Source organism: Suricata suricatta, chromosome 15, assembly GCF_006229205.1.
Source record: "Suricata suricatta isolate VVHF042 chromosome 15, meerkat_22Aug2017_6uvM2_HiC, whole genome shotgun sequence".
NCBI classification, from domain to species: domain Eukaryota; kingdom Metazoa; phylum Chordata; class Mammalia; order Carnivora; family Herpestidae; genus Suricata; species Suricata suricatta.
This window is the reverse complement of record NC_043714.1, coordinates 7,364,330-7,392,116: the sequence shown is the minus strand read 5'-3', so window position 1 is coordinate 7,392,116 and position 27,787 is coordinate 7,364,330. Positions and strand designations below refer to the sequence as shown.

General features: G+C 39.1%; 1 protein-coding gene across 7 annotated transcripts in view; it reads left to right on the top strand.

Moving 5' to 3' along the window:
* The window catches only part of TMEM68 (transmembrane protein 68), a 48,305-nt gene extending 25,960 nt beyond the window's left edge, over positions 1-22,345 (top strand). For 4 of the 7 annotated variants that reach the window (XM_029923567.1, XM_029923561.1, XM_029923560.1 and 1 more), the window contains 4 exons: positions 1,634-1,827; positions 6,652-6,712; positions 8,397-8,536; positions 21,033-22,345. In XM_029923567.1, the coding sequence (XP_029779427.1) occupies positions 1,634-1,827; positions 6,652-6,712; positions 8,397-8,536; positions 21,033-21,149 (512 nt within the window). In that variant the 3' untranslated portion in view covers positions 21,150-22,345. Of the gene's footprint in view, positions 1-1,633; positions 1,828-2,577; positions 3,202-3,977; positions 4,101-6,651; positions 6,713-8,396; positions 8,537-21,032 lie in introns of those variants that run through there. The other 3 variants (XM_029923562.1, XM_029923563.1, XM_029923566.1) reach the window with 3 other exon arrangements.
* Positions 22,346-27,787: the final 5,442 nt, after the last annotated feature.

The window sequence follows — 27,787 nt, the reverse complement described above, 5'->3', positions numbered from 1 at the left end:
TAAACTCGTTGGTAATAAATCTTATTTTCTTTTGTCGCTGCATCACCAGAAGTAAGCCAGCAAAGTTTATCGTATGTTCTCTGGGATAATAAAAGCAAAAGCCACCCGTCAACAGAATAGCCAAACACCAAGCAGTGAATTAAGTAACAGCGCCTTTCATAGGCATGGTTAATGTTTCGGTGTCCTTGTGTCACTAAAAAGCCATTTGTACTCTGTATAAGCTAAATTGGCTAGGAAAGGTTTTTCTTTAGAAAGTAATTGTGATCATTTTATAATAAATTTGAAAACTAGAGAAAAGGAGAGCATCATTATAATCTTACCACCTTAACATGACCAGTTATCATTTTGATTTATTGTACTTCATTTTTAATTTGCATAATTTTACATGTTATGCAATCTCTTTTGTGTTCTACTTTATAAAATTGTGATGTTAGCATTAATATTGTACTATGCTTTATAAAAAATAGTTTTAATGTATGATTCAAATATTTACTTAACTAGTTTTTCTCTTATAGAACATTAGGTTGCTTGCACTGTTTTTATACATAATATAATGTGAATATTTTTATTTAGCATTTGGCTCGACATTTCCCCTTTAAGATCTTGTAATTTATGAAACCCATTATGAAAATGTATCTAATTAAATCAGTGAGTTTTTAATATGATGGGGGTGACTATTCTTTCAATCTTAATAATATTTATAATCTTGCTTTCTGATCCTTAAACCTGTGAGAAGTTTGGTTAGTCTGCACAGTTTTCACTACCCAATTTTCCATTCTCAAGAATAACTAACATCAGTCCTCCAGAGTTCCAGCTTAGGATTTGGTTCAGATATTTAGTTGCTAATGGGATTATTTCTTTCATCCATAAATAGTTGTGCTTTGAAAAACTGTATGATATTAAGACCAGGAATTGGGTGTTACTGAATTAAATACTCACTTTATTAGAAACTCTTTAAAAAAAAACTGTCTTAATGCTTTTGATTTTAAAATTCTAATTGTGAGATCAACATCATCTAACTTTTAATTTCAATAGATTTGGTTTTGTCTTTGTCAATTTTGATAGGGCTAAGTGTAGTCAGAGTTACATTCTCCTGAGTGATTCTCTTTCTTATAGGGTTAAAGGAGGATTAGGTTTGTGATTGCTGATGGGATATAATTTCTGATTGCTCTAATAAATAGTGTAGACAGTGTTTGGCCATGAGATGCAGTGGAAGGAGCTTTGGACTAGACATACCTGGACCGGAATCTCTGCCCTGCCATTCGCTAGGTGTGTGACTCTGAGCAAGACATTTACTCTCCGAGCCAACTTTCTTTGTCTGTAAAATGGGGACTGGAATCCCTGTTTTTCATGGTTTTTGTGAGTTTTCAATATGTACAGTAGCCTGAGTAGTAGGTGATCACTGAGGAGGTGATCAGTAGGACGTGATTAGTAAGTCAGAGAAGCTATTACTTTACCAGCAATATCAATCTTATGTAAACCTTAAGAGCTCTTGTTGATCTAAACAGAAGTTAAAAAAGGAATTTACTGATTTAAGTGTAGATACTAAGTTATGTGGGTTGTAAATATTTTTGTTTTGAAGAATTGGACAAGCAGTACTTAAGCTATATCTTCATGCTAATGTTTCTTACAGGGTTTAGTTTATTACTTGATGTATTTTGTGCTCTACATGGACCAAGAGAAAAATGTGTTGAAATTCTGAGGAGTGGTCACTTGTTAGCTATTTCACCAGGTGGAGTTCGAGAAGCCCTAATTAGCGATGAAACCTACAACATCATTTGGGGTAATCGTAAAGGCTTCGCTCAGGTTGCAATTGATGCAAAAGTGGTGAGTTGTATAAAACTAATTCTTAAAGTAAAGCTAGGTCGAATTTAAAGTAAATGCTTAGATAGTGAGCCAGAGTATATAAGAATTTAGATGCTTTCATTGCACTACTTAAAAATTAGGGTACGTAACTCTTTGTAAGGTAGCAATAGAGAAATTGTGCATGGGATGTCACCTTCAGATCAGTCTGGAAATTTGGCAAATATCCACCAAAGTTTTATTTTGCATTTTAAAATCTGCCTTTTAATCAGACTTGTAAAACTTTTTGTATTCCTTCAGTCATACCTTTTTCGAAAGTATAATCAGTTCAGTTCTATGTATTTTAATCCTTTGGTACGATTAAATTGGCATATTTTTAGTGATGGTCACTGGTTGGTTTCATTGAAGTTCTTTTATCTGTGACCAATTTATATAATCATAGGAATCGAATAATGCATAGCTTTTATTATTTTTTATCAGCAAATGTGATCAGCTCTCTCTCTGGTTGTATTAAAGATGAGAAATAGATATTAGTGTAAGTTAGGTCTTTTAAAAAGATTTTTATAAAAGAATTAGCCAATAAAATTATGTGTTCCTCGGGATCCCTGTAATTATTCTGGTTAGTAGACTGGAGAATATGAATGCCATTTTGTCGTTTTCTTTTGCTTTGAAAAGTATTTCTCAACTTTTTGGTTTCCATGTTGTACTTTATCCTATGGAACACTTACGTATTACTTATGGAATGTTTCTCTTTTTTTTCTGTTTTCATTGTAGATTGTCTGTCAGAAAAAGACACAGTAGCACCTTTGACAGGGCGGTGGTCTTTTCCAAGCCAGGCAGGTAGAGGCCGCTCAGGACTTGCGTGCTTGCTGCTCTGTGTGCCCACCGCGGCCACACAGATCCGTGTGCACCCTGGCTTGCCTGTGCGTCTTGCAAATACAGGCTCTGAGTTAAAAAGGAAGAAGCTACAGATGACTCATTCTAGCCCAAGACAAATATTTGAAGAAGAATGGGATTTTCCTTTTTTTTTAATTGCAGAATTAAAATAAAATGCATTGAGCTTTAGTTTGTCCTGTCCACGTGTACATGTAACTACGAGGAGTGACTGCTGCAGTGCACTAGTAATGTGATCCCAGAATAAGAGATAGCGCACTTGCCCATCTATTACTGTTGAGTAACAGATGACATAAACATCGAAACACTTGTCCCACAGTAGATTATAAGCTCCCTGAGGACAAGATCACCCACAGTGACTGGCATTTGGTAGGCTCTTTGAACTGAATTGATTTTTTAAACACAATATTAAGCACTGCCAGAAAGGGACTTTTGGAGTTTATGTTAATAGTATTAGTGATACAGAAGATTAATCTATAGCACATTTTATTTCCTGAAGATTCCTTTTTTTTTTTTTTTTAAGGTAGATAGCTTTTTTTTTTTCTCTTGAGTTTATTTTTGGAGAGAGAGGGAGAACACAAGGGAGGGACAGAGAATCCTAAGCGGGGTCCACACTGTCAGCGCAGAGCCCAGCGAGGGGCTTGAACTCATGTACTGAGAGATCATGACCTGAGTGGCACCCAAGAGACAGATGCTTAACTAATTGAGCTACCTAGGCACCCCTATGTCCCAAATAGTCTTAAGCACTGATGTATGAAATAAAATTTTAGAATATGTGAGTAATATAAAGCACAAAAGGATATATGCACCAGTGTACAAAAATTAACGGTAGTGAATGTAATATCTATTAAAGCTATGATAAAAGCTAAAACCTAATCAAAGATAGTTTAATTTTCAAGTTTATATTTTGAAGAATTACCTCTTGTAAAGTTTTAAGATACAAATGACAAAAATAGATTTGGAATTAAATTGATCATGAGATTCTAATTTCTCATCCTTAACTTCGCAGATTTAAGGAGCATTGCCTGGAAGAAGGCCTGATAGAAAGAAATGATAGAGAGGAGGGAACGGTTGTTTTCAGTCTGTGGTATAGTTTCTAGAGAATTAATTAAGCTCATCCGGATAATTTAGTTAAGGCTTAACATTGTTGGTTTACAAAATAGCATTAAATGTTTGGTAAATATTGCATCAGCCCAACCTTTCGTAGTGCTTCTGGAGGCTTTACGCTGGCGCTGCTGTTCTGGAAGGAGGTGACATGTATGATTATTCCCACATTGCAGATGAGGCAGCTCAGGCACAGAGAGATGGAGGGACGGAGGGCCCGGGTCGCACAGCGAGGCAGACGCAGAGCAGAGCAGGACTGCAGACCGCTGTGCCCCTGCCGTCCCTGACCGCCTCCCACAGTGAGTCCGCTGACCTGGGCCAGGCGCCTCCACACACGCGCGGGGCTCCTGCAGGCGTATGTGCACGGGGCCGTGAATGGTACACGGATCCCACCCGGAAAACCCCCACCCGGTCCTCACAGGACCGTCATACACTTCGAGTAAAAATTTAAGACTGTTGTAGGAATAACCACATTAAAATTGTGATGTAATAACAAATTAAGGTGAAAAAACCCCTAGATTGTTAATGCAAGTTTACAAAATATTGGTAAAAATATTTAAGGTTTATCTTAGTGTTATCGGGTTTTTAATATGATCTAAATCACTCATTTTGCGAAATTCCTGAGAATTAGCACTTTGGTAAGAATTTTTAGGTAACTTCGTATCTAAATAGCTTGGCAAAATATTAGCCCATTTATTCAAGTTAGAAAACAAATAAGTGATGTAAAAGAAAATAGCGTTTGTTTTAATAAAATTGTTAATATATATTATCTTAGTCCATAAAATAACCTTTAAAGTAGGATAATTATTATTATTCCCTATTTGAAGAGCCTGAGGCTTAGACATGGTAAGTAATTTGTCCACTTCTTTTAGTGGCAAAGTTTAGACTCTCAGGCCATATACAACTGATTCCCCAAGACTGGTTTTAACAAATTACACATTCTCTTTCTCTTGCACACACGTATACACACACGTACACACAGAGATACACATATACATGCGAACAATTTAATTCTAGGTTACTTATGCAAGTACCTTGTGTACAAAAGGTGCCCAAAGGAAGGAATGAATAATTGTAGTACAGTATCCAGGTGTAATAAAGTAATGCTTATGGTTTTAAGGCTGTAAGCTTGAATGCGCATTCAGAAACCATATGCCCAGACTATAGCCTGGTGTACTGAGCCTGCTAGGGTAAGCGTTTTTCCGTTCAGTAGGTTCTAGCTCTATCGAGCTTCTGGAGAGCAAGCTATTTACAGGAGGGTATGTGACCTGGAGAGTCTTCCTAAAGCGATATGCCCCAGCACAGACCTGGGCGTCCTGCCGCTCGGGGGACATAAATCCAGCAGTACTGGCCTCAGACGGCGAAGGGCGTGTATGTGAGCTGAAAGTTTTCTGCTCCTTTTGGGGCATTTTAGGTTTTCAACTTAAAGACCTAACTCTTTAAAGCATTAGACTCTCAGCCAGTCACTTTATTTCACAAAACTAGTTTCCTCGATCGCAATCTGAATTTTTTACCCAGGAGTCAGCGTACTTGTTTTATGTTTTAGCTTTGTGAATTAACACCACAAAACTTTAAATTCTTCCATGAGAGTGCTTTTCTTTACCTGACTTCTTTTTTTCCTAACTGGCTTGAAGATCGCTGCTGCCGTTTCCTGACATTTTGTATTCAGAGACTACAAAGCGGTCCGTTGCGGGCATTGTGTCTGTTCTGTGTATTCACTCCTGCACTCATCCACCGCACCTTGTGTTAGCTCCTAGTCTAGTCCACGCACCGTTCCAGGTGCTGGGGAGGCAGCTGTAGACAGACAATGTCTCTGCTAGTAGGGGTCTTCCCCTGTTGAGGGGACGACACAGTACGTAAGTGAGCAGTGGTTGTATGTGATGTAATAGGTTTTATGAAGAAAGCTATGCCTTTAGACCCTTTCCTTCGGTCCACCGTATTTTACTTTTCCCCACAGGTAACAAGAATGGCTTTTTAAATGTCAGCTGATTTAAATATCTCAAACCCTGCTCGCCAAGGCAGGTAGCTCCGTATTGGGCAGTTTTTTCCCCTAAAACATCGTTTAATTCATTGTGTTTTGTATGCATATTAAAGTGTTTTTATTCAATAGTTTCTTATTTACTTCAGTTTCCCCATAGCAGAACCTCCTTACTTGATCCTCTGCTATTTCATCATTGTTTTATGACATTTAGTTAAGGTCTTTGTTTAAAAATCATGCTTAATCAATGATACTCATAGAGTAATAAAAACCATGAACTTGTAAGCAGAAATCCTCCAAAATTAATGATAAAAGGAATTTTTAAATATATATGCTCTTCTTTTATTTTTGCAGCAAGTCTTGTACTTTTCATTGATGTTGAACATTTTTAGATTTAATACGCTCACAAAAAAAGGTGTTTCAGTAACTCTATGACAGCATCTTGCCAAAACTGGTCATTTAAATTTATATAAATTTCTCCATACAGGGAGCCTCTGCTTTGTAACTTCCTCCAGTGGGCATACTATTCAGTGGACCACTAAAATCATTTTACTATGTTCATTTTGCTTAATGAAATTAATGTTTTTGGTAATCCTTATTTTGAGTTTCAAGGGTTTATGTGGAATGATAGGAAAGTTAGTAAATGAAGTATTTTGTATAGCCACTAGAGGGTAGTAGTTCCAATTTTTATTTTTACAAATGATCAAGTTAATTTAGTCTGATAAATCACACTAGTGATAAAAGTAAACCTTTATTTTAAAAATACCTCATTTTCATAATCTTAAAACAGGCCCCCAAAAGTTTGCATTACTGACTCAATGGTGATATTGAATGGATCAATATATTTACTTTTTAATTCAAATTCTCTCTAGCCCATTATTCCTATGTTTACACAAAATATTCGAGAAGGATTTAGATCACTTGGAGGAACAAGTAAGTTCTGATTCATGTGGTTTTTCTAATTATAATGTAATATTTAGAATATGTTAGTTTAAATATTTGGGCTTTTGAACCCTATAAGAAATCCTTTTGAATACTTTAGATAATGGATATATTATTTAGTTGCTTTTCTATTTAAAGTCTAAATGATAACTCATTCTAAGTAATGTAGTTCTTAGATGTTAGATTTTTGTTGAGAATTTCCTCTACATACTGAAGCTTATTTGTCTTGGGCTTAAAATTATAGTGAGTTATCTAATTTCCTGGGTTGAACCACATTGTTGAGGTTTAGAACAAATGTACCCATTTCTCAGACTACCTTCCTAACTCACTGCTGAATAAGTTTCAGCTTTAAAAATGAATGGTAATATGATATTGAATCGATTAACAACCCAAGGATGTATCCTCTGCTTTGGTTCATTTGTTACTTCTTGTTTGTTGCTTTTTAAGAATGTTGGACCATGATACATGTATATTGTAAAGTTCTTTTTGCCTAACTTTAATTTATGGGTAACAAAATAAGCTTTGAGTGTAGTTAGAGGAGTGATAACAATTAGATGTGCTTTTTCTTTACCATTTCTCTGTTGTTTCCTTTTTATTTTGAGATTTTCATAGTTTATTTTTATACCCTGTGGTTTATATATTATATTCGATTGGTTATATTATATATCCCTAGCACTATATTGTTCCTATCCACCTAAAAATCTCCTCTTGAAGAACTGTAAATTTCTGTTGTTGTTGTTTTTTTTTTTTTATGGCTAATGTTGGTATATTGTTGGTATCCTATTTTTTTTAGGTATTAGGTTTTTAGGTATTACCTCCTCCCTCTTCTTTTTTTCAAATGTAAAGTGGAAAGTTATATGATATTTAACTGTTGTCAATTATTTCTTAGAGCAGAATTATTTTAATTTTCTCTCAGGTCATTTCTTCAGAATTTAAGTTGCAAACCAAAAATTATTCCTAATTTTGTTTCTTTAATTTTAAAGTAGTTTAAAAATTACTGTTGGGCTGCTTTTTTACTTTCTTTTTGATTTTCTTTTTGACCTAGTTCATCAGTTTATTTTACATTATTACCAGTTTCAGTCATTCTAAATTTCATACTTGGTCACTAGCACTAGTAATTCTCTGCTACTCTCTGCAGTTTGCTTAATTTACAATTATTTTTTCTCTACCTAGTTTATTGGTGAATTTTAGTTTCATGTTTATGTGAATTTATCATATCCTTTTCTTTTTTTCTTTTATTCATATAAGCCTGTTTCTGTGAGTCTCTAGACTTTATAGCTTCTAGCTCTGGGTTACAGTCTTTACCCTTTGTTTTGTAATAATAATAATTGGCTCGCCCTTTTTAAATTCTCTTTTTTTTGAAAGCTCATTTTTAAAAAATTAATAAACCCCATTTTGGGGGCATTTTTAGGTTCACAGAAAATTTGAGCAGAAAATGCAGAGCCCTCCTAGAGCTCCTCGCCTCCCCCTAGGCTGTCCCGTAGTTAGCCTCTTACGTTCGTGGGCTTCTCTTGTTACGCGTGATGAAGAGCTCATCCTCAGAAATCATGTATTAGTTGCCTGGAGGTGATGCTGTTTGCCACCTTCCTCTAAGTCTTACATAATTAATTTGAAAGTTACAGTTATTAGTTCAGAATATTTAACCCATTAAAATCATTTGTTTACTTTAAAACAGGGTTATTTAGGTGGCTTTATGAAAAATTCCGCTATCCGTTTGCTCCAATGTACGGAGGTTTTCCTGTGAAGTTACGCACCTATTTAGGTGATCCTATTCCCTATGATCCAAAGATAACAGCAGAAGAATTAGCTGAAAAGGTAAATTATTGTTTCCTTCTTAATCTTTGAACAGATTTTTACTTTTATGTATTGTATTAAAAATTACTTCATTAATTTATTGTGCCAACACGTTCTAGATCAGGTGTGATATTTTCCCTCAGGGGACACTTGGCAATATCTTGAGACATTTTTTATTGTGACAGGCAGGAGCTGGGAGGTGGTGATGCTCCTGGCATTTAGTGGGTAGAGGCCAAGGATGCTGGGAAACATTCTACGATGCCTAGGTAAGCCCCCCACAACAAAGAACTGCTCATTTTAAAGCGTCAAGAGTGCTGAAGTTGGGGCTCTTGGCACTGGTGACTAAAAAGTTTCCTAAGTGATGTTCAGAAGAACGTGATCAGAACAAAGATGTATTGTTCTTGTTTGATAGAAATACCTTGGGAGGGTCTGGGTTGTGAAATCAGATTGCCCCTAGCTCCACGGTTCACTGTGTGACCTGGGGGGCTCCCTGGGTTCGTGCGCAGAGCCAGGAAGGGCATGGCACCCCCCATGGTTGCCCCCGAGCGTTACATGAGTCTGTACAAGCTCGTGGTTTAGAACGGCGAGGGGCAGCTAGGAAGTGCTTCACGAGTGCTGCGCATTAGCATCGTTAACCCCAGTGGCCCCGCTGTCCTCGGAACTTAGTGTGGTGAGGGGCTAGGTGACTGAACCGGCGCTTACATGGCCACGTGTCACTGCAGTGGCGTGCTCACGGCAAGGCTGCCTTACCCGGGAGCTGCTGGCAGTTTGGTGTGGGGCGCTCCCCTGTGCTCTGTGGGAGGCGTGCCTCCGCCGTCGCTGGCCTCTGTTCACTAGATGCCAGTGGCACTCCTTATCCACATCCCTCACTCATTGTGATCATAAAGAATGCCTCTAGACCTTTCCACATGGTCCTCGGCAGAGCAAGATCCCACTTGGTGGAGGGCTGCTGTCTTAGGGCATCATGGAAGCACAAAGCGAAGACGATCTAAATTAGGTTGGGAATGCCTCCTTGAGAGGTGATGCTTGAATTCGGTTTTGAAAGACAAGGAATTAGCTGGGCACAGAGTAATGAGGTGGAGGAAACTGCATGTAGAAAGGGATGGCGTTATGAAATAGCATAAAATCTTAAGGGAGTTGGGAGTAGTGTTATAGAGCTACAAGGGATGTAATAGGAGGTGAGGCTAGAAACACAGGAGTGCTCTGGACTATGATGGCCTATAATTGATTTTGTTTCCTGAACGTGGGGGGGGGGTGCTCTTGAAAATAGGTGAATGGTGTAATAGGCTTGCGTTGGAAAGGAAGTGATATGGAGGCTGAATTTGAGCGAGGCCAGTAGAAGCTCAGAAGGGGAAAAGACTGCTTTGTGAAGGAAAAGTAGGAAGACCTTTCTGGAATGAGGGCATCTGTGGGTCTTGAAAGAAGGGCGTGGCTTGGTCCTGTGGACTTGGGGCCGGAGGAAGAGCATGAACACAGGCATGGTGGTAGGACAGTTGACCGTATACCACAGTGTTGGTTAGAATGCTGCCTAATAAATTCTACAGGAATTTTGCAAACGTATTAAAGGCTCTAAGAAGCCCTGCAATCAAGTCTATTTAACTTTGTTTCAAAGAGCATTTCCGGGTCTTAGCTCACCAAAACCTTCTTGTTTTTCCTGGAATAGCACTTAATAACAGCTGTGGAGTAAACTTGGGCAGTCAGTAAGCTTAGTGAGTAGGGTTGGGTTGAGATGCTGCTGGATAAGGAAGTGGGAGCTACCGTTTTAGGCCCTGAGTTATTAGACTCGGGAATTTGTCTGCCAGATACATTTCAGTTAGGGTAGGCCTCTGTTTGGGGGTGGCTCATTATCAGTTTCATTCAAATTTATGTGGCCAAAACAAGCAGATGTATAATCCGTTTCTCTGCAGTGAAGATAACTGTAGCAGTTGTGATTACTTAGGTCCATATAAATACAAGTGCACTCTTTAAGAGCAGGGCCCATGCTGTGAACTCTTGGGTCTCCAGTTCCCAGCACAGAGTCAGGCATTTAATCAGATCTCAATAAATGTTTGATGAATGAATGAATCACACAGTGATCTCTTTATCTACTTGAAAGAGAGAGCAAGGTACAGATCTGGGAGGTTTTATAGAGATAGAACGTGCCAGACTTGATAATTAATTCTGTGGCTACCTGCAGGATATGTACGTATATATTTATATGCAGAAGTTTTAAAAAATACTCTACTGGAGTTTGGGAGAGAAGTCAGAATTGATGGTGAAGATTTAGAAGTTATCAGCACAAGACAGTTGCTGAAGTCATGAGCTTCACAAAGCAGGTTAGAGAAAGGAGACTGGGGGCAGAGGCAGGACAGGTAACATGAGGGGCGTGCCGAGGACGACACCAAAGCCGACAGGAAGAGGGGTGGTGGGACCAAGGGCGTCTGGGTGAGAGAAGTCGGCAGGGGAGGCTGTGTAAGTAATGGGGATGATCAGTAGTCCTCATTCCTGCGAAGAGATCAAGGAAAATGCCACTCCGTGTGCAGTTACATCTGCAGAAAGTATAAAACTACATAAAAGCCATAAATGGAATGGCTTTTATTGAATCACCTGGAAAATGTGTGTTTTGATTATGACTTTTATACCCACCTTAGGTACGTATAGGGTGATTTTTTTTAAGTCTTAAAATTGTAGTAAAAAACGTATAACATTTATTACTTAACCGTCTTTAAGGGTATGGTTGAGTAGTGCTAAAAATATTCACGTGTGCAGCCAAACTCCAATCTCTATACCCACTGAAAACCAACTACTCTTTCCTTCTTTCTTCTTTCTTTCCTTCTTTCCTTCCTTCCTTCCTTCCTTCTTTTTCTATTTCACATATATCCATCACCTTTTTTTTTTAACTTACATCGTCAGGTTTTATATCACCAATTCATTTTGCCCCTTCCTATCTTTTTTTTAATAGTTTATTGTCAAGTTGGTTTCCATGTAACACCCAGTGCTCATCCCAGCAAGTGCCCTCCCCCATGCCCATCACCCATGTCCCCTTTCCCTCGCCTCCATCAACCCTCGGTTTGTTCTCAGTATTTAAGAGTCTCTTATGGTTTGCCTCCCTCCCTCTCCTTAACGACTTTTTCCCCTTCCCCTCCCGCATGGTCCTCTGTTAAGTTTCTTCTGTTCCACATATGAGTGCAAACATACGGTATCTGTCCTTCTCCACCTGACTTTTTCGCTTAGCATGACACCTTCCAGTTCCATCCCCGTTGCTACAGATGGCCATATTTCATTCTTTCTCATTGCCATGTAGTACTCCATTGTATGTATATACCACATCTTCTTGATCCACTCATTATTTGATAGACATTTATACTGTTTCCATGATTTGGCTGTTGTTGACAGTGCTGCTATAAACATTGGGGTACATGTGCCCCTTTGCAGCAATACTCCTGTATCCCTTGGGTAAAACCCTAGCAGTGCTATTGCTGGGTCATAGGGGAGTTCTACTGTTAATTTTTTGAGGAACCTCCACACTGTTTTCCAGAGCAGCTGCACCAGTTTACATTCCCACCAACAGTGTAGGAGAGTGCCTGTCTCTCCACACCCTCGCCAGCATCTGTAGTCTCTTGATTTGTTCATTTTAGCCACTCTGACCAGTGTGAGGTGGTATCTCAGTGCGGTTTTGGTTTGTATTTCCCTGATGATGAGTGACGCTGAGCATTGTTTCCTGTGTGTGTTGGCCATCTGCATATCCTCTTTGGAGAAGTGTCTGTTCAAGTCTTCTGCCCATTTCTTCACTGGATTATTTTTTTTTCGGGTGTGGAGTTTGGTGAGTTCCTTATAGATTTTGGATACTAGCCCTTTGTCCCATATGTCATTTTCAACTATCTTTTCCCATTCCGTTGGTTGCCTATTAGGTTTTTTTTGCCATGCAGAAGATGTTTATTTTGATGATGTCCCAATAATTCATGTTTGCTCTTGATTCCCTTGCCTTTGGAGGTGTGTCAAGTAAGAAATTGCTGAGGCTGAGGTCAAGGAGGCTGCTTCCTGCTTTCTCTTTTAGGGTTTTGATGGTTTCCTGTCTCACATTCAGGTCCTTCATCCATTTTGAGTTTATTTTTGTGTATGGTTCCATGAAGTTTTTATTCTGGTTCCTTTATGGGCCACACAAGATTCTTCCCCACCCCCCAGCTTTATTGAGATATAATTGACCAATAACATTGTAAAAGTTGAATGTGCAATGTGAAGATTCGATACATGTGTATATTTTGGAATGATTGCCACGATCAGGTTAGGTACTTCCGCCACCTCAGAATTACCATTTTGTGTGTGTGTGGGGAGACTATTTAAGACATTTTCATTAGCAACTTTCTAATATATAATACAGTATTTTAAATTTTTTTTAATCTTTATTTATTTTTGAGAGAGAGAGAGACCAAGTGCAAACAGAGGAGAGCAGAGACAGAGAGGGAGACACAAATCCAAAGCAGGCTCCAGGTTCTGAGCTGTCAGCCCAGAGCCCGACGCGGGGCTCGAACTCAAGAAACACGAGTGCATGACCTGAGCTGAGGTTGGATGCTTAACCGCCGGAGCCCCCAGACGCCCCTATAATACAGTATTCTTAACTATAGTCACCATGCTGTACATTAGCTCCTCAGAACTTTCTCATAACTGCAAGTTTGTGCCCTTGACCAACATCCTGCCTATTCCCCCTGGCAAACCCGTTCTACTCTGTATTTCCATGAATTTTTAGATTCCCCGTATAAAGTGGAATCATATACCAGCTCACCACTTCCTCCCTGCACCTCCTGGCAACCACCGTGCTACTTTGACTAAGAGTTTGTCTGCTGCAGGAAAGTGGAGTCATCGAATGTTTGTCTTTTTGTGACTGGCTTATTTCATTTAGCCTAATGTCTTCAAGGTTCATCCGTACTGCAGCATGTGATGGAATTTCCTTCTGTGTTAAAGCTGGATAATATTACATAGTGGTTATGTACCACATCTTGTTTATCCCTTCATTCACTGGTGGACACTAGGGTTGCTTCCATTTTCTTGGCTGTTGTGAATAATGCTACGGTGAATATGGGTGTACAAATATGTCTTTAAGACCCTGTTTTGAATTCTTTTGGGTATATACTCAGAAGTTAGTTTGCTGGATCATAGGTGGAATGAAAAAACACCAGGCTTTTCCTCCTGTAGGGAAAAACCTAGTTCTTCCGTACTGTGCCTTTCTTTCACTTGCAAATCTCCTTTACTTTTACACAGAACATGACTTGTGACACTTCTGGTCGCCTAATGTGTGGAGGCTTTCCCCCCACCAAGCAATTTTCTGACACCAGCTAGACATCCTGAAATTAGACTCATTTCTGACACCGTCTACCTGGAAATAGTGTATGTCCCACACGACTGCTCCCCCTGCACTTCAGGTGCTGGTCCCAAGTCATAGGTCCCCAGGTGGCCTCCAACTTCTGTTCAGTTTGGCTACAAATTGGAGGTTCCCAGGACCCCTCCCCACGTTCTGGTATTTTGCTGAATTGACTCACAGAACTCAGGAATACACTTATGTCACCAGTTTATTAAAGGATGTGAGAAAGGACACAGATGAACAGCCAGGTAGAGAGATACCAGAGCAATGGGAGGCCCAAGTGTAGGGCCTCTGTGGAGTTCGGGCGCACCACCCTTCCTGGTGCAGATGTGCTCACCCTCCTGGGACGGAAGCTCCATGAACGCTGTACGACTGGGCGTTTCTGGAGGCTTCCTCACATCAGTGTGATCAGGTGTTAACGCTGTTCCAGAGCTCTCCCCTCTCTGGAGGACGATGGAGCTGACCATTCCAAGCTTCTAATCATAGTTCAGTCTTTCTGGTGACCAGCCCTGGATCACAAGCCATCCGGGAATCCAGTAGAACAAAAGACACCTTTATCACCCAGGAAGTTAGATTTCAGGAACACTGTGTCCTGACTGGAGTCGGGGACCAAAGATTGGAACAAAAAAAATGCCCTTATCCCTTAGGAAATAGTAAGAGTTTTAGGAGCTCTGTGCCAGGAACTAGGGGCAGAAACCAATATATATTTTCTGTTACCTCACAGTACGATAATTCTGTTTTTAATTTTCAGGGGGACACTCATCCATCCAGTTTTCTGTAGTCGGCCATGCCATTTTACATGCCTGGCAGTAGTGCACAAGAGGTCCAGTATCTCTGCATCCTCGCCAACACTTGTTACTTTTGTTTTTTCGTTTTGTTTCTGTTAGTAGCCATCCTAATGGGTGGAGGTCGTATGTTATTATAGTCCATTTCTCTAATGACTAGTGATGTTGAACACCTTTTCATATGCTTCTTGGCCGTTTGTGTGTCTTCTTTGGGGAAATGTGTGTTCAAGGTATTGGCTCACTTTTAAAATCATATTATTTGGGTTTTTTGTTGTGAAATTGTTCTTTATTTTGGATATTGTCTTTACTATATATATGATTTGCAAATATTTTCTCTCATCTTATAAATTCCTTTTCATTCTGTTGATTGTTTCTTTTTATGTAAAGAAGTTTTTTTGAGCTTCATGTAGTCCTGTTTGTCTATTTTTGCTTTTGTTGCCTGTGCTTTTTCATATTCAAGAAATTGTTGCCAAATCCAGTGTCATGAGCTTTTTGTCATACATTTTCTCCTAGAAGTTTTATAGCTTTAGGTCTGATGTTTAGGTCTTTAGTCCAATTCGAGATAATTTTTGCATATGGTGTAAGATAAGGTTCAACTTCATTCCTTTTAACGTGGGTATTTGGTTTCCCACTACCGTTTGTTGAAGACACTGCCTTCTCCCCAGTGTATGGTTTTGGTACTTTTGTCATGGATCGTTTGCCATATATGCAAATGTTTATTTCTGTGTAGTCTGTTTTATCCCATTGGTCTATGGGTTTGTCTTTATACCAGTACCGCACTGTTTTGTTTACTGTAGCTTTGTAATATGTTCTGAACTTAGGATGTATGAAGCCAGCAACTTTGTTCTTCTTTTGGTTATTTAGGGTCCTTTGAAATTGCAAATGAATGCTGTTGGGATCTTGTTAGGGATTGCATTGAATCTGTGGGTCACATTGGATAGTGTGAACATCTTAATAATACTAAATCTTTCAGTCCTTGAACACAAATAAATCTTTCTATTTATATGTGTCTTTAATTTCTTTCAGCAGTGTTTTATAATTTTCAATGTATAAGATTTTCTCTTCCTTTATTAAGTCTATTCCTAAGTATTTTATTCTTTTTGATGCTGTTATCAATAGGATTTTTTTTCCAGATTGTTCATTGTTAGTGTATACAATTTTTGTTTTGTGTGTGGATTTTATATCCTGCAGTTTTGCTGAATTCATTTGTTTGTGGAATCCTTAGGGTTTCCTGTATGTCAAATCATGTCATTTGTGAACAGAGGTAATTTTACTTTTCCTTCTATGCACAGGTCTGATTTAATCCTGTACAGCAGGCCTTATTATTGCCTTTTACACATAAGAAGACTGGATAACTTAGTCAGTTTTGCTAGGGTGTGCTGTGCTAACAACCAGCCAGTCTCAGAGGCTAAGATAGGAAAGTGTGTTGATGTATGTTCCCCCTGAGGTCCATGTCTTCTTTCTCCTGGATCCGGGCGGGCTCCTGTGGGATGTCGCCATGGTAAAAGAAAATGTCAGGGGTACCACAGTTATGCAGCTGACTGTTGATTTCAGCTCAAGTCAGGGTCTCATGGTTCCTGAGATTGAGCTCTGCCTCAGGGCTCCATGCTGACAGAGTGGAGCCTGCTTGGGATTCTGTCTCTCTCTTTCTCTCTCTGTCCCTCCCCCACTCTCTATAAACAAATAAACTTAAAAAAAAGATGTCAGGAGTGAAACGTATTAAAGCTTCTGTTTATAAGTGTCTCACTGACTCCCACTGACATTTATTTTTATTTTTTTTTTAAATGTTTATTTTTGAGAGAGAGAGAACAGAGAAAGGTCAGAGAGAGAGAGAGAGAGAGAGAGAGAGAGACAGAGGATCTGAAGCAGGGTCTGTGAGGACAGCAGAGAGCCTGATGCAGGGCTTGAACTCATAAACCACAATCATGACCTGAGCCAAAATCAAGAGCCAGACCCTTAACCGACTGAGCCACCCAAGTCCCTCTCCTACTGGCATTTTATTGTCCAGCGCAGTCACACGGCCACACTGGACTTGACCGGGACAGTGTCTGTATGCCTCCCATAGGATGGCCCAGAAGAGAGGGGCCTGGTAGGCAGAGAGAAGGAAGAACTGCAACCTGCTCTACCTCCTGGGACCCAGCATGACCGGACACTTAGAAGAGAATGTGCAGCTGCAACAGCTATGACGTCATATTAGAAGAGACTGTTCAAACCAGGCAGCTGACATGTAGGAAGCTTCACAAAGGTTAACAGTAAACATGCATTATGTGCCTTTGTCTTTGCTTATGTGTTTCTGAACTTCACTCAGAAAACTTGCCTGCAGGGATGCCTGAGTGGCTCAGCTGGTTAAGCGTGGGACTTCGGCTCAGGTCACAATCTCAGAGTTCGGGAGTCCAAGCCTTGTGTCAGGCTCTGTGCTGACAGCGTGGAGCCTGGAGCCTGCTTCGGATTCTGTGTCTTCCTCTCTCTCTCTGACACTACCCCTGCTCACTCTCTGTCTCTCTTTCTTTCAATAGAAAAACATTAAAAAAAATTTTTAAGAGAAAAAAGAAAACTTATCTTTAGTTACGCTGCTGGTTCATTAAATATACTCAGAGCTTTTTGCCCTCCTTCATCCTGGAAACAAAACACTGGACGCTGGTTTTGAGAGTCAGGACATGTTCTCCGCATGACACGACTCTTCTCTCCTCCGGAAGTGCTGCCTCACCGATGAGGCTCTGGGAGCCCCACCCCAGGGTGGGACCGCTTCTGCCCACGTGCCCTGCACCGTTAGTAGAACACGCTTCCGTGCTGCCCCTGGGCTGTCTGTTCCCCTGTGGGGCATAAGTGCAGTCTGCTTTGTTCTTTTAAAACTTCTTCCTCCCAGTCTGCTAAGATTTAAGTGGGTCAGAGCCAGTTAGGATCACCTTTTACAAATACCATGCATTTTTATGGACAAAACAGAAGGTCATAGGGAAAGAGGGGAAAAGTTAGACGTGGAAGTGTAGGGATCTGGGCTCGAATCCTCGCGCTACCACTACGCAGCAGTATCACTTTGGAAGAGTATGTTCCTCCCCGGGTCCCGGTTCCTTATCCTTAGAACAGAGAGATTGAACTAAATGATCTCAGGCATTTCTTGTAGGTTTCAAATTAAATGAACCCTGTTCCCTTATTTTCCTCGGTTAAGAAAGTATATCACTGACAGTTAAATTCCAGTGTCTTGATTTTTCATATGAGAGCAGAATTTACTCAGATTCATGTCACTGGTAGAGGTAGGTATTTTATGTATTAAAACATATAGTAAAAACTTAACAATTTAAGAAAGCAGAGGCCTTTCTGAATCACTGAAATATCTCAGTGACCATCTCCAGTTACTTTATGTGCTGTATCTTCAGTACCTAAAGTAACAAGTAGTCTACCAAAGCATCGTGGAATTTCTTGGGATTGTTTACTTAAATACATAGTTGCTGTATTCATATTTTTTATTGCAAGTTGTCATTATTGAACTAAAGTGTACTTGAAATAAAGAACACTTGAAATTTTCCTTTTGTAATACATTGTCATGATTTTCCAATCTTCATTGTTAATAATATAAGCATAAACTATAGGATAATCCCTGAATTATCACAAATTCAAAATTACTAGCATCCAAATTAATGTAGAAATGAAACCTCATTTAAAAAATGGGTGATAGATTGTTCTGGCATTTGATTGTGGAGAACCATTTTGTAAGCACTATCTAAATCTAAATTAAAATATACTGTGCTAATGCTGCGGAGGGCACTTGGGATATTTCCTGACAGTTCTCTCAGTCTTAATCTCTCTGTTATTCTGTTTCGGTGTTTACAGTGCCTGTTTCTGTCTGTCTCCTTAACTCTCTGTACTCTCATCCACACATACCCAGAAATGCAGGTTTATGTATGTATACATGTATATATCATCTACATGTAAAGAAGACGGAGAGAAGCGGGTAGACGTGAGTGGTATTTGGGGGATGAAGTAAACGGATGTGCTGGCAGATCGGCTCTTAGGAGTGAGAAGCAGGAGTTATGGACGCCTCCACGGTGTGGGCTTACTCGGCTAGGTTCGTGTCGTGTCGTTTGCTGAAATAGGGAAGAATGAAGGAAAGGAAAAAGTGTGGGGGAGGAAATGTTAGTCTTAAGCATGTTGGATTTGAGGTGACTTTAAAACATTCAAGAGAAGTGCTCATGAGCAGGCTGAGGAGTCATCAGCCCACGAAAGGGAATTGGAGCTGAGGAAAGGGGAAAGATTATTGAACCTTCGGAGAGTAAGTCAGTGCCAGATTTCGGGATTATAAATCTGCAAAGAAGATTGAAAAGGAGCAGCCTGAAAGCTAGAAGAAAAGCTAGGTTTTCCTGCAGTACGAGAATTCCAGAAGCAAGACCAATGGAGACCGAGAGGTCACGTAAGAGTTCAAGAATGTCACTGAATGGAGCACCTTGGTGCGTCTGACTCTGTTTTGGCTCAGGCTGTGATCTCACTGGCTCCGCACTGACAGTGCAGAGTCTGCGTCGGATTCTCACTTTCTCCCTCTCTCTCTGCCCCCTCCACTAACTCGCACACTCACACTCTCTCAAAATAAATACAAAAATTGCATTCTCTCTCTTCCTCTCTCTCTCTCTCTCTCTCTCAATAACTTAAAAAAAAAAAAAAGGAATGTCATTGGGTTTGGTGACAGAAGGGTATCACTGGTGATTTTCCAAGAGTTGTATTTTCTTAATTTGTTGCCCTGATATTTCTTTGCCCCAAACCCTTCCTTGACACTTCAATTCATATTCAACAAAGTCTGTGCTTTCTCACTTGATGTTTGACACCCTTCATGATGTAATTGAATTCGGATTTCAGAGCCTTATGCCACCCAGCTTCAGATCACATACCTGAAAGTCGGACCAGGTTCCCTAGCCCACCGTTCCTGAGGCAAGTTTTTCCTCCGGTCATTCGCCTCCTGCTCTTGTCTTCACTGTCACTGAAATCTGACTGGTCCTCGGAGACCCAGACCAAACAGTACCTTGTTCAAGTGCCCTTCCCTGTCACTGCCCACCAAATGGGCTTTCAAGCTTGAACTTCCAAAGGTTTTCTTTTCCCATCTCAGATGGTAGATGTATTTTCAGATGATCTTAGGTTTTTTATTACTTTGTACTTGACCCACTTCTTAAATTATAAGCTTGAGACTAGAGACTTGTTTCACTAATGTTACACCTTCCAAAGCATCTCCTGCTTTCTAAATAAATGAATAAAACTTAAAGAATATACTTCATAGAAGACAACCTATATGAGTCACTTTTCGTCACTGGCCAGTACCCGAGGACATGGTTGAAATTTCATTTAACCCTTATAATAAGTGCATGAAATAGTTCTCCTTTCACAGATATGAAGATTTGTGGTTTAGAGAGGCTTATTTTTAAAATACATCTCATATTTAAAAGAGATGAAGCTCAGACTCTGAACTATAGAGAAGAAGCCGATGGTTACCAGAAGGGAGGCCGGTCGGAGCAGGGGTGAAACGGGTGGAGGGGCCCCAGTGACCAGCACTGTGTGATGTATGCAGTGTTGAGTCATCACATTGTACACCTGAAACTAATATTACACTGTATGTTAATGAACTGGAATTTAAATAGAAGCTTTTTTACAAAAATAAAAGGATTGAAGATACAAGATTTACCAAAAGAAGGCTTATTAACAGGTTGCCATCTAAAAGGAAGTATGGATGCATGTACATGCATGCATTATGTGCACATTTTCTTAGATAGCCACAGCCGACTTACAAGTAAAAATTATGGAAATTTGTCATGAATTCAATGGGAAGCAATAGTTTTAGGAGACTCCCAGTTATATCCTAATTGGCTTTTCCATTGCTGTGACTGAAAGTCCTGTTAAATTGTCTAGAAATTGAGGCAGTGAGCTAAGTGTATCAGTGCATTCACAGTCCTCACCTTTTCCTCTTGCGTTGCCTGATGTAATTGTATGTATGCTGATGAAATATACGCAAAAAATGTATCCGTGGATAGAAAGGAGTTACACTTCCTTGCCCACTTGCCCACTAGAAGAATGTCCTACGACTGGTTTTCTTCTGACTTTTTCCCCTCAGTTCCTCTTAGTGTTTCTTGCATGCAAAGCATTGCCGTGCTCAGTGTCGGAGAAAGAGAGAGCTGCGTCTTCAGGAGCCTGCAGTCTGGGCTAGAAAAGAGCCGTGGAGCGTGAACTGCGTTTCCAGCCGAGGGAGTCTCAGAACGACGCTGGGGCATGCTGAGAAGGAAGGCATTGACTTTGAGGAGAGAGGGTGCTAAATTAGGGAGGGCCTTTTGAAAGTGGTAGTATATTAACGTCTTTACAAAATGCATGGTCTGTTTTGAGAACTGAAAGAATAATGGCTTTTCTTTTGTTTTCTTAATAGACAAAGAATGCTGTTCAAGCTCTGATTGATAAGCACCAAAGAATACCGGGGAACATCATGAGTGCTCTGTTAGAACGTTTTCATAGAAAACAAAAGATCAACTCGAAGGCGACTTAATACGTTGTATTAGTATGTTTGTGTCTATAGTACTGTCTTCTAAATTTTATAGGTTCTATAATTAGTATTTTTTAAAAAAATGTTAATAAGCATCTTTTGCTGAACTTGTTGGTTTAAAATGTATTGTCAATTTTGTTTTTGCAATCAATCGTGTCAAATTTAAATAGTAACTCGTTACATGCCTAATAATTCAGAAAATGCAGTTTCTTTTTATGGATTCCTGATAATGTATGATAAACATATAGATTTTAAAAACTAAGTTTGTTAAAAACAGCAATTTAGGTTCAACAAACATTCCTAAATAATGCATCTAATTTCTGTATCTGTTGCATCGGGCTAATTTTGCAAGATGGCATAATTCAGTACAGACACTTAAATTGGGGAAGAAACACTCTTCTATCTGCCCCTCATTCTTTTCTTGACCTTGGGCAAATCACGTAATGTTTTTGTGCCTCAGCAATTCACTTTTTAAAAACATAATACTATGTGGAGGAGTGTTATTTTAAATTCCTTATATTTGCTCTGATTGAGAACTGTAGAACTGAAATTTTAACTGAATTAAACAATACCAAGAATTTTTAGAAGTTTATGTATATATCTGGTCCATAGAATCTCTAAATTATTTCTTTAGGTCTGATGTCAAGGTGCCAAGCACAATGGAAGAGGAACACTTTTTCAAATTGAGTAACAAATTAGGAAAAGTAATATTTCTAATAATTATTCTTTTTAGTATTATTGTTTAACGAGACTCTGTAGACAGACCGTGGAGGGTGTCCCTTGCTGTGATATGGTGTGGAGCGGGCCGGTGGGAGTCGCTGCCGTGCTCCGCGTTTTGTTAGGAGCAGGAAAGCTCAGGCCCTGCTCAGTGCTGGGGCTCAGTCAGTGGGGCCCCGCGGGCGGCCCCGGGGCGTCCTGTCCAGCAAACCTGTGCTTGAATGATGAGTTTATGTGAGCGCAGGCTTTCTGAAAACTTAATCCATGGCTTTCAATTTGTTGTCACCTTGAAATCTGAGTTTGAGAAGTATTTAATCAGAGGAGTACCAGAAATCAAATGCAGTATCTCCCTCTCCCTTTTTTAGATATTAAAGTACTTGGATTTTTGTATAAATTTTTGTATAACAAGCATATATGTATGATATGGGTGATGTATATAAAATTCAACAACATGAAATAAAAGCAGAGCTGAATGAAATTCATTTTCTTGTGAAGTTACATATGTGACATTTTCTTGCTTTAAACCAATATTTTTGTTTTACTGTTTATACACCTACAGTCATATTCATCTGTCTCAGCCACAGTGAGTAAACCTTACTTTGTACTGTAATAAATATATTTTCATTTCAATTTCAACGAAAAGAGCCAATTAATGATTATTTGCAGCCTTTTCCCCTCTACCACTAAGCATTGTTTCTTTGAAAATCGATAAGCATTTCCAGAATGAATGAACAAATGATTATAAAACAAATGAGAATAATGTTTTGGGCCACTACTGGGTCTTTAAAATGGAAGAAAGTACAATACTCATTGCTGATATAGCACAAGGTGTTATTTTTTACAGCATTGAAGTTTTACTCCTTTATTTCAAGCTGTGTTTTGTTTTCTGACTAACTGGAGGCCGTCCTGTCTTGTTCAATACGAGATCTTTATCTTTGCTATTTGAATTTAAATGCCACTTAGAAGAACGGGGGGATACAAGTAAATATAGAAACTTATATAATGGACAGGGGGTGTTCTTCACCATTTTTGAAGGGAGTTTCTCGTAAGTCTGATGAAAGCTAGGGATGCTCCAGAAGCATGGACGTTGCCTACTTCTGTGGGAGACTTTTCGTATTTTTTTTTAAAACACTTAAACTTTGAAGCAATATCAGATTTACAGAAAAGTTGCAATATATAGTAGGGCACAGTACTTTTATATAGTCGTCACCCAGATTGGTCAATTGTTACGTTATATCTGTTTTACTCTCTTCACCCGCCCCTCCTCCAACCCCTCTCCCCCCTCCCACGTATATATTATCCAGATATTACATATGTCTGTATTTTTATTACATGTCTATATAGATAGATGTTTTCTTTTTTCTAAATTTTTTTCTCGATTATGAGGCTGTCCATGTATAGTATCACAGAGCAATGGTCAAAATTGGGAAATTCATCGTTGATACCTACCTCATATTATCTGATCTTCAGACCGGATTCACATCTCACCAGTTGTCTCCATATCCTTCATATCAGTTTCTCTTCTTGTTGCACGGGTCACAGCAGGATCACGTACTGCCTTTAGTTGTCCTGCCTCTTGTCACCTTTCATCTGGAATGATTCCCTGGCCCTTCTTTGTCTCTAACGATGCCGATGTTTTTGGAGAAGACAATTTGTTTTGCAGGGGCCCTTTACTTTGTTTTTCTCTGATATTTTTGTCATGATCCAAGTCGGGTTATGCATTATCCCAGAAATACTACGTAAGTGATGCTGTGCTTTTTCAAGTGTTTCACATCACGAGGCACATAATGTGGGTTTGTGTCATTAGTGATGGCGGTAACTTTAATCACTTGGTTAATGGCACCCGGCAGGTTTCTTCCCTGTAAAATGTTCCTTTCTATTACGTTTATGGAGAGTTACTTAGAGACTATGTAAATATATGTGTCTCATCAAACTTGCAGCCACCAATTTTGGCATTCCTGAATTGCTCTTTCCTGAGATAATTACTACTAGGAGGTTTTCAAAAGTGTGATCTTCTCACTGTTAGTCTACATTTGTTAGTTGGCATTCTCCCCTTATAATTCTTATAAAGAATTTTCCAATTTCTGCCCTCCCCACATACTTGATGTTAATCATTGTGGACTCTGAGATTGGTATTTTGTTTAAAGGATTATACATATGCTTTTAAGTGATCTAAATACGAGACCCTCTTAGGTTTACGGCACATATAAACTTTTGAAATAATAGATATTTACACGGGTAAGAGATATGTTTTTGTATTGACATACGATTACTGTTTTAAAGAAAATATTTTTGTTACCTTTCTATTGTAAAAAGTATGTAACAAAATGTATCATTTTAGCCTATTTTAGGTGTACAATTCATTGGCCTAAAATATATCTACAGTCTTGTGGAACCATCACTACTATTCATTTCCAGAACTATTTCATCATCCCAGACAGAAACTGTTTCCATTAAATAATATCTCTCCATTCCCCACTTTCCCGAGCCCTTGGTAACATCTGTTCTTTCTGTCTCTATGAATTTGCCTAATCTAGGTCTCTTAAATAAGTGGAATCACAATGGTTACCCTTTTGTGTTTGGCTTATTTCACATAGCAAAATTATTTGATGTCTTTTCTGACACCAAATGACATAATTCCAATGCCAGTTCTTTAATCTCTGACATCAACTGGATTTTCTACAATTCCATTCAGTTCTGACACTATTGGAGTTAACACAGACCCTACAAGGTAAGGGCTCAAGCCCATAAGACTGCCCCATTTCAGATGCTAGCAGCAAATGGGGCCTCCAGGCCACGCCCCCTTCTGCCTAGCCTACTACAAATTGGGAGGTTTCCATGACCTCCTCCCCTGCTATCCCCACTCCCCAGGTCAGATTGATTAGTGGAACAATTCATAGAACTTAGGAAAAATGCCATACTTACAATTTTATTATAAAGGATACAACTTGGGAACAACCGTATGGGAGGGGGAGGTATGTCGGAGCGTCCCTGTTCTCTCTGGGCGCCCCACCTTTACAGCGTATGATCAGTTCACCAACCCAGAAGCTCCCCCAAGCTTGGCATCATCACTGACTTGTTGGCCACTGGTTGGTGTCTCTCCTTCCTGGAGGTTGGGGATGGGACTGAAAGTTCTAGCCTTCTAATCACATGGATTTTCTGGTAACTAGCCCCACCCTGAAGCCATAGAGCCTTCCCCACCACACTCAGCTAGGTGTCAGCATAAAACAGTTATTCCTAGCACTCAAAAAATTACCAGGATTTTAGGAACTCAGTGCCAGGAGTTAGGAATATATATTTGGTCTTTGTTCTTAACTCCTGGCACTGAGTTCCTAAAATCCTGGTAATTTATATATATAATATATATGACTGAGAAATACTCCATTGTATGTATATAGCACATTTTGTTTATCTGTCCAGAGTGTTGTTTCTACCCTTTGGCTATTGTGAATAGTGTTGCTATGAACATTGGTGTACAAGTAAGTTTCTGTTTGAGTCCCTGCGTTCAATTCTTTATATATACCTAGCAGTGGAATTGCTGGATCATGTTGTAATTCCCTGTTTAACTTTTTGAGGAGCCACCAGACTGATGACCACAGAGACTACATTCCCGGTAGCAATGCACCATGATGCCTTTTTCTCCATATCCTCACCAACACTTGTTATTTTCAGTTTTGTTGAAGTGGGAATAAAGTGGTATCTTATTGTGGTTTTGATTTTCATTTTCCTAATGATACCGTTTTCATGTGCCTATTGGCCATTTGCATTTCTTTGGAGAAATGTCTATTCAAGTCCTATTGTTTTAAGAGTTCTTTATATATTCTGGATATTAATCCCTTATCATTTATATAATTTGCAAATACTTGATCCCATTCTGTGTGTTGTGTTTTTACTCTCTTGATAGTATCCTTTATGGAACAAAAGTTTTTAATTTTGTTGAGATCTAATTTATTTTTTCTTTTGTTGCTTGTGCTTTTTAATGTCATGTCCAAGAAGGCATTGCCATATCCGATAAGAAGCTTCCCCCTATTTTTTCTTGTAAGAGTTTTATAATTTTAGTTTTTAAGTTTAGATCTTTGATCCATTTTAAATTAGTTTTTGTGTCTGGTATAAACGTTATACTTTTGCATGTAGATGTCCAGTTTTCCTGAACCATTTGTCGAAAATACTGTCCTTTCCATTGTGTGGTCTTGGCGCCCTTCTCAAAAATCAAGTGGTCATATATGCAAGCCTTTATTTCTGGACTCTATTCTGCTCCCTTGTTCTGTATGTCTGTCCATTTGCCATACCACTGTTTTGATTACTGCAACTTTGTAGTAAGTTTTGAAATCTACAAATATGAGTCCTCTCTGTACTTCTTCTTAAAGATTGTTTTGGTTATTCAGAGTCCCTTGAGATTTCATATGAACATTAGGATGGGTTTTCCTATTTATGAAAAAAACCTGGGGATTTTGATAAAGAGCGTACTCATTCTGTAGATCGCTTTAGGTAGCGTTGTCATCCTCACAATGTTATGTATCCAGTGAGCAGAAGATATCTCTCCATTTATTTATATCATCTTAGATTTCTCTGAGCAATGCTTTTTAATTTTGCATTTTATTCTCTTCTATTATATTTCAAACAATTGCCTTCATAATGTACTTTTCAGTTATTCATTGTTAATGTATAGAAATACAAGTGACTTCTGTGTGTTAATTTTGTTTCTTCAGCTTTGCTGAATTCATATATATATTTTAAATGTTTTCTTTATTTTTGAGAGAGAGAGAGAGCACAAGTAGAGGAGGGGCAGAAAGAGAGGGGGACAGAGGATCTAAAAGAGGCTCTGAGCTGACAGCAGCGAGCCCATTGTGGGGCTTGAACTCACAAACCATGAGATCATGACCTGAGCCGAAGTCTAATGTTCAACCAACTGGGCCACCTAGGCATGCTGTGCTGAATTCATATATTATCTCTAACAGGTTTTCGTGGTAGAATCTTAGAGTTTCCTATATATAATTTCATGTCATCTGCAAATAGATAATTTTACATCCTCCTATCCAGTTTGGCTTTCTTTTATTTTTTTCTTGCCTAATTGCTCTGGTTAGAACTTTTGACAATATGCTGATTAGATGTGGTGAAACTTGCCTTTTTGTCTTTATGGTTATTTTTCATGTTCAAAGATGAAACAATAGATGTGGATCTTAGTATCTCTTCCATGTTGTACGTTGACTTCTAAACATCAGTCTGGTTTGTGGTATTGGAGTTATTTTGAATTCTAGGTGGCTTTATAGTATTGTTTTAGATCATAATTCAACATCTATGAAACATTTTTCTTTTCTGTCTTGATCATCCCATTTGATTTACCCTACTTGTCCTATTCTTACCTCTTCTTTAATATGTGCCATCATCCAACAGTATTGAAAGTGAAGTACTCATGATTAATTCAAAATCTTTGTTTAAACCTTACATTTAACAGTATTTCTCTATTTCAGACTATTGTTTTATAGGTAAAAGAACACATTCATCAACTGATAGGCAAAATCAAATTCCTGGCAGGAACTCTCACTTTTAAAGGTAGGCTGGGGGTGCCTGGGTGGCTCAGTCAGTTAAACATCTGACTCTTGATATCAGCTCAGGTCACAATCTCATGGTTGTGGGATCAAGCTCCACATTGGGCTCTGCACTGGGTGTGGAGCCTGCTTGGGATTCTCTCTCTCCCTTCCTCTCTCTGTCGCTCCCTCACTCATACTCTCTCTCAAAATAAATAAATAAGTCTAAAAAAAATCAGCTGTCTATATATTATACAAATCAAAAATGATCCTAAACTCTGTAACTCTAAATCAGAAGACACTATTTTCTCAAAAAAAAAAAAACAAAACAACAACTGTGCATTCGTGTTTGCCTCTCCTCAAAAACTCTGTAACACAAAACTGGCTTTAGCTTAT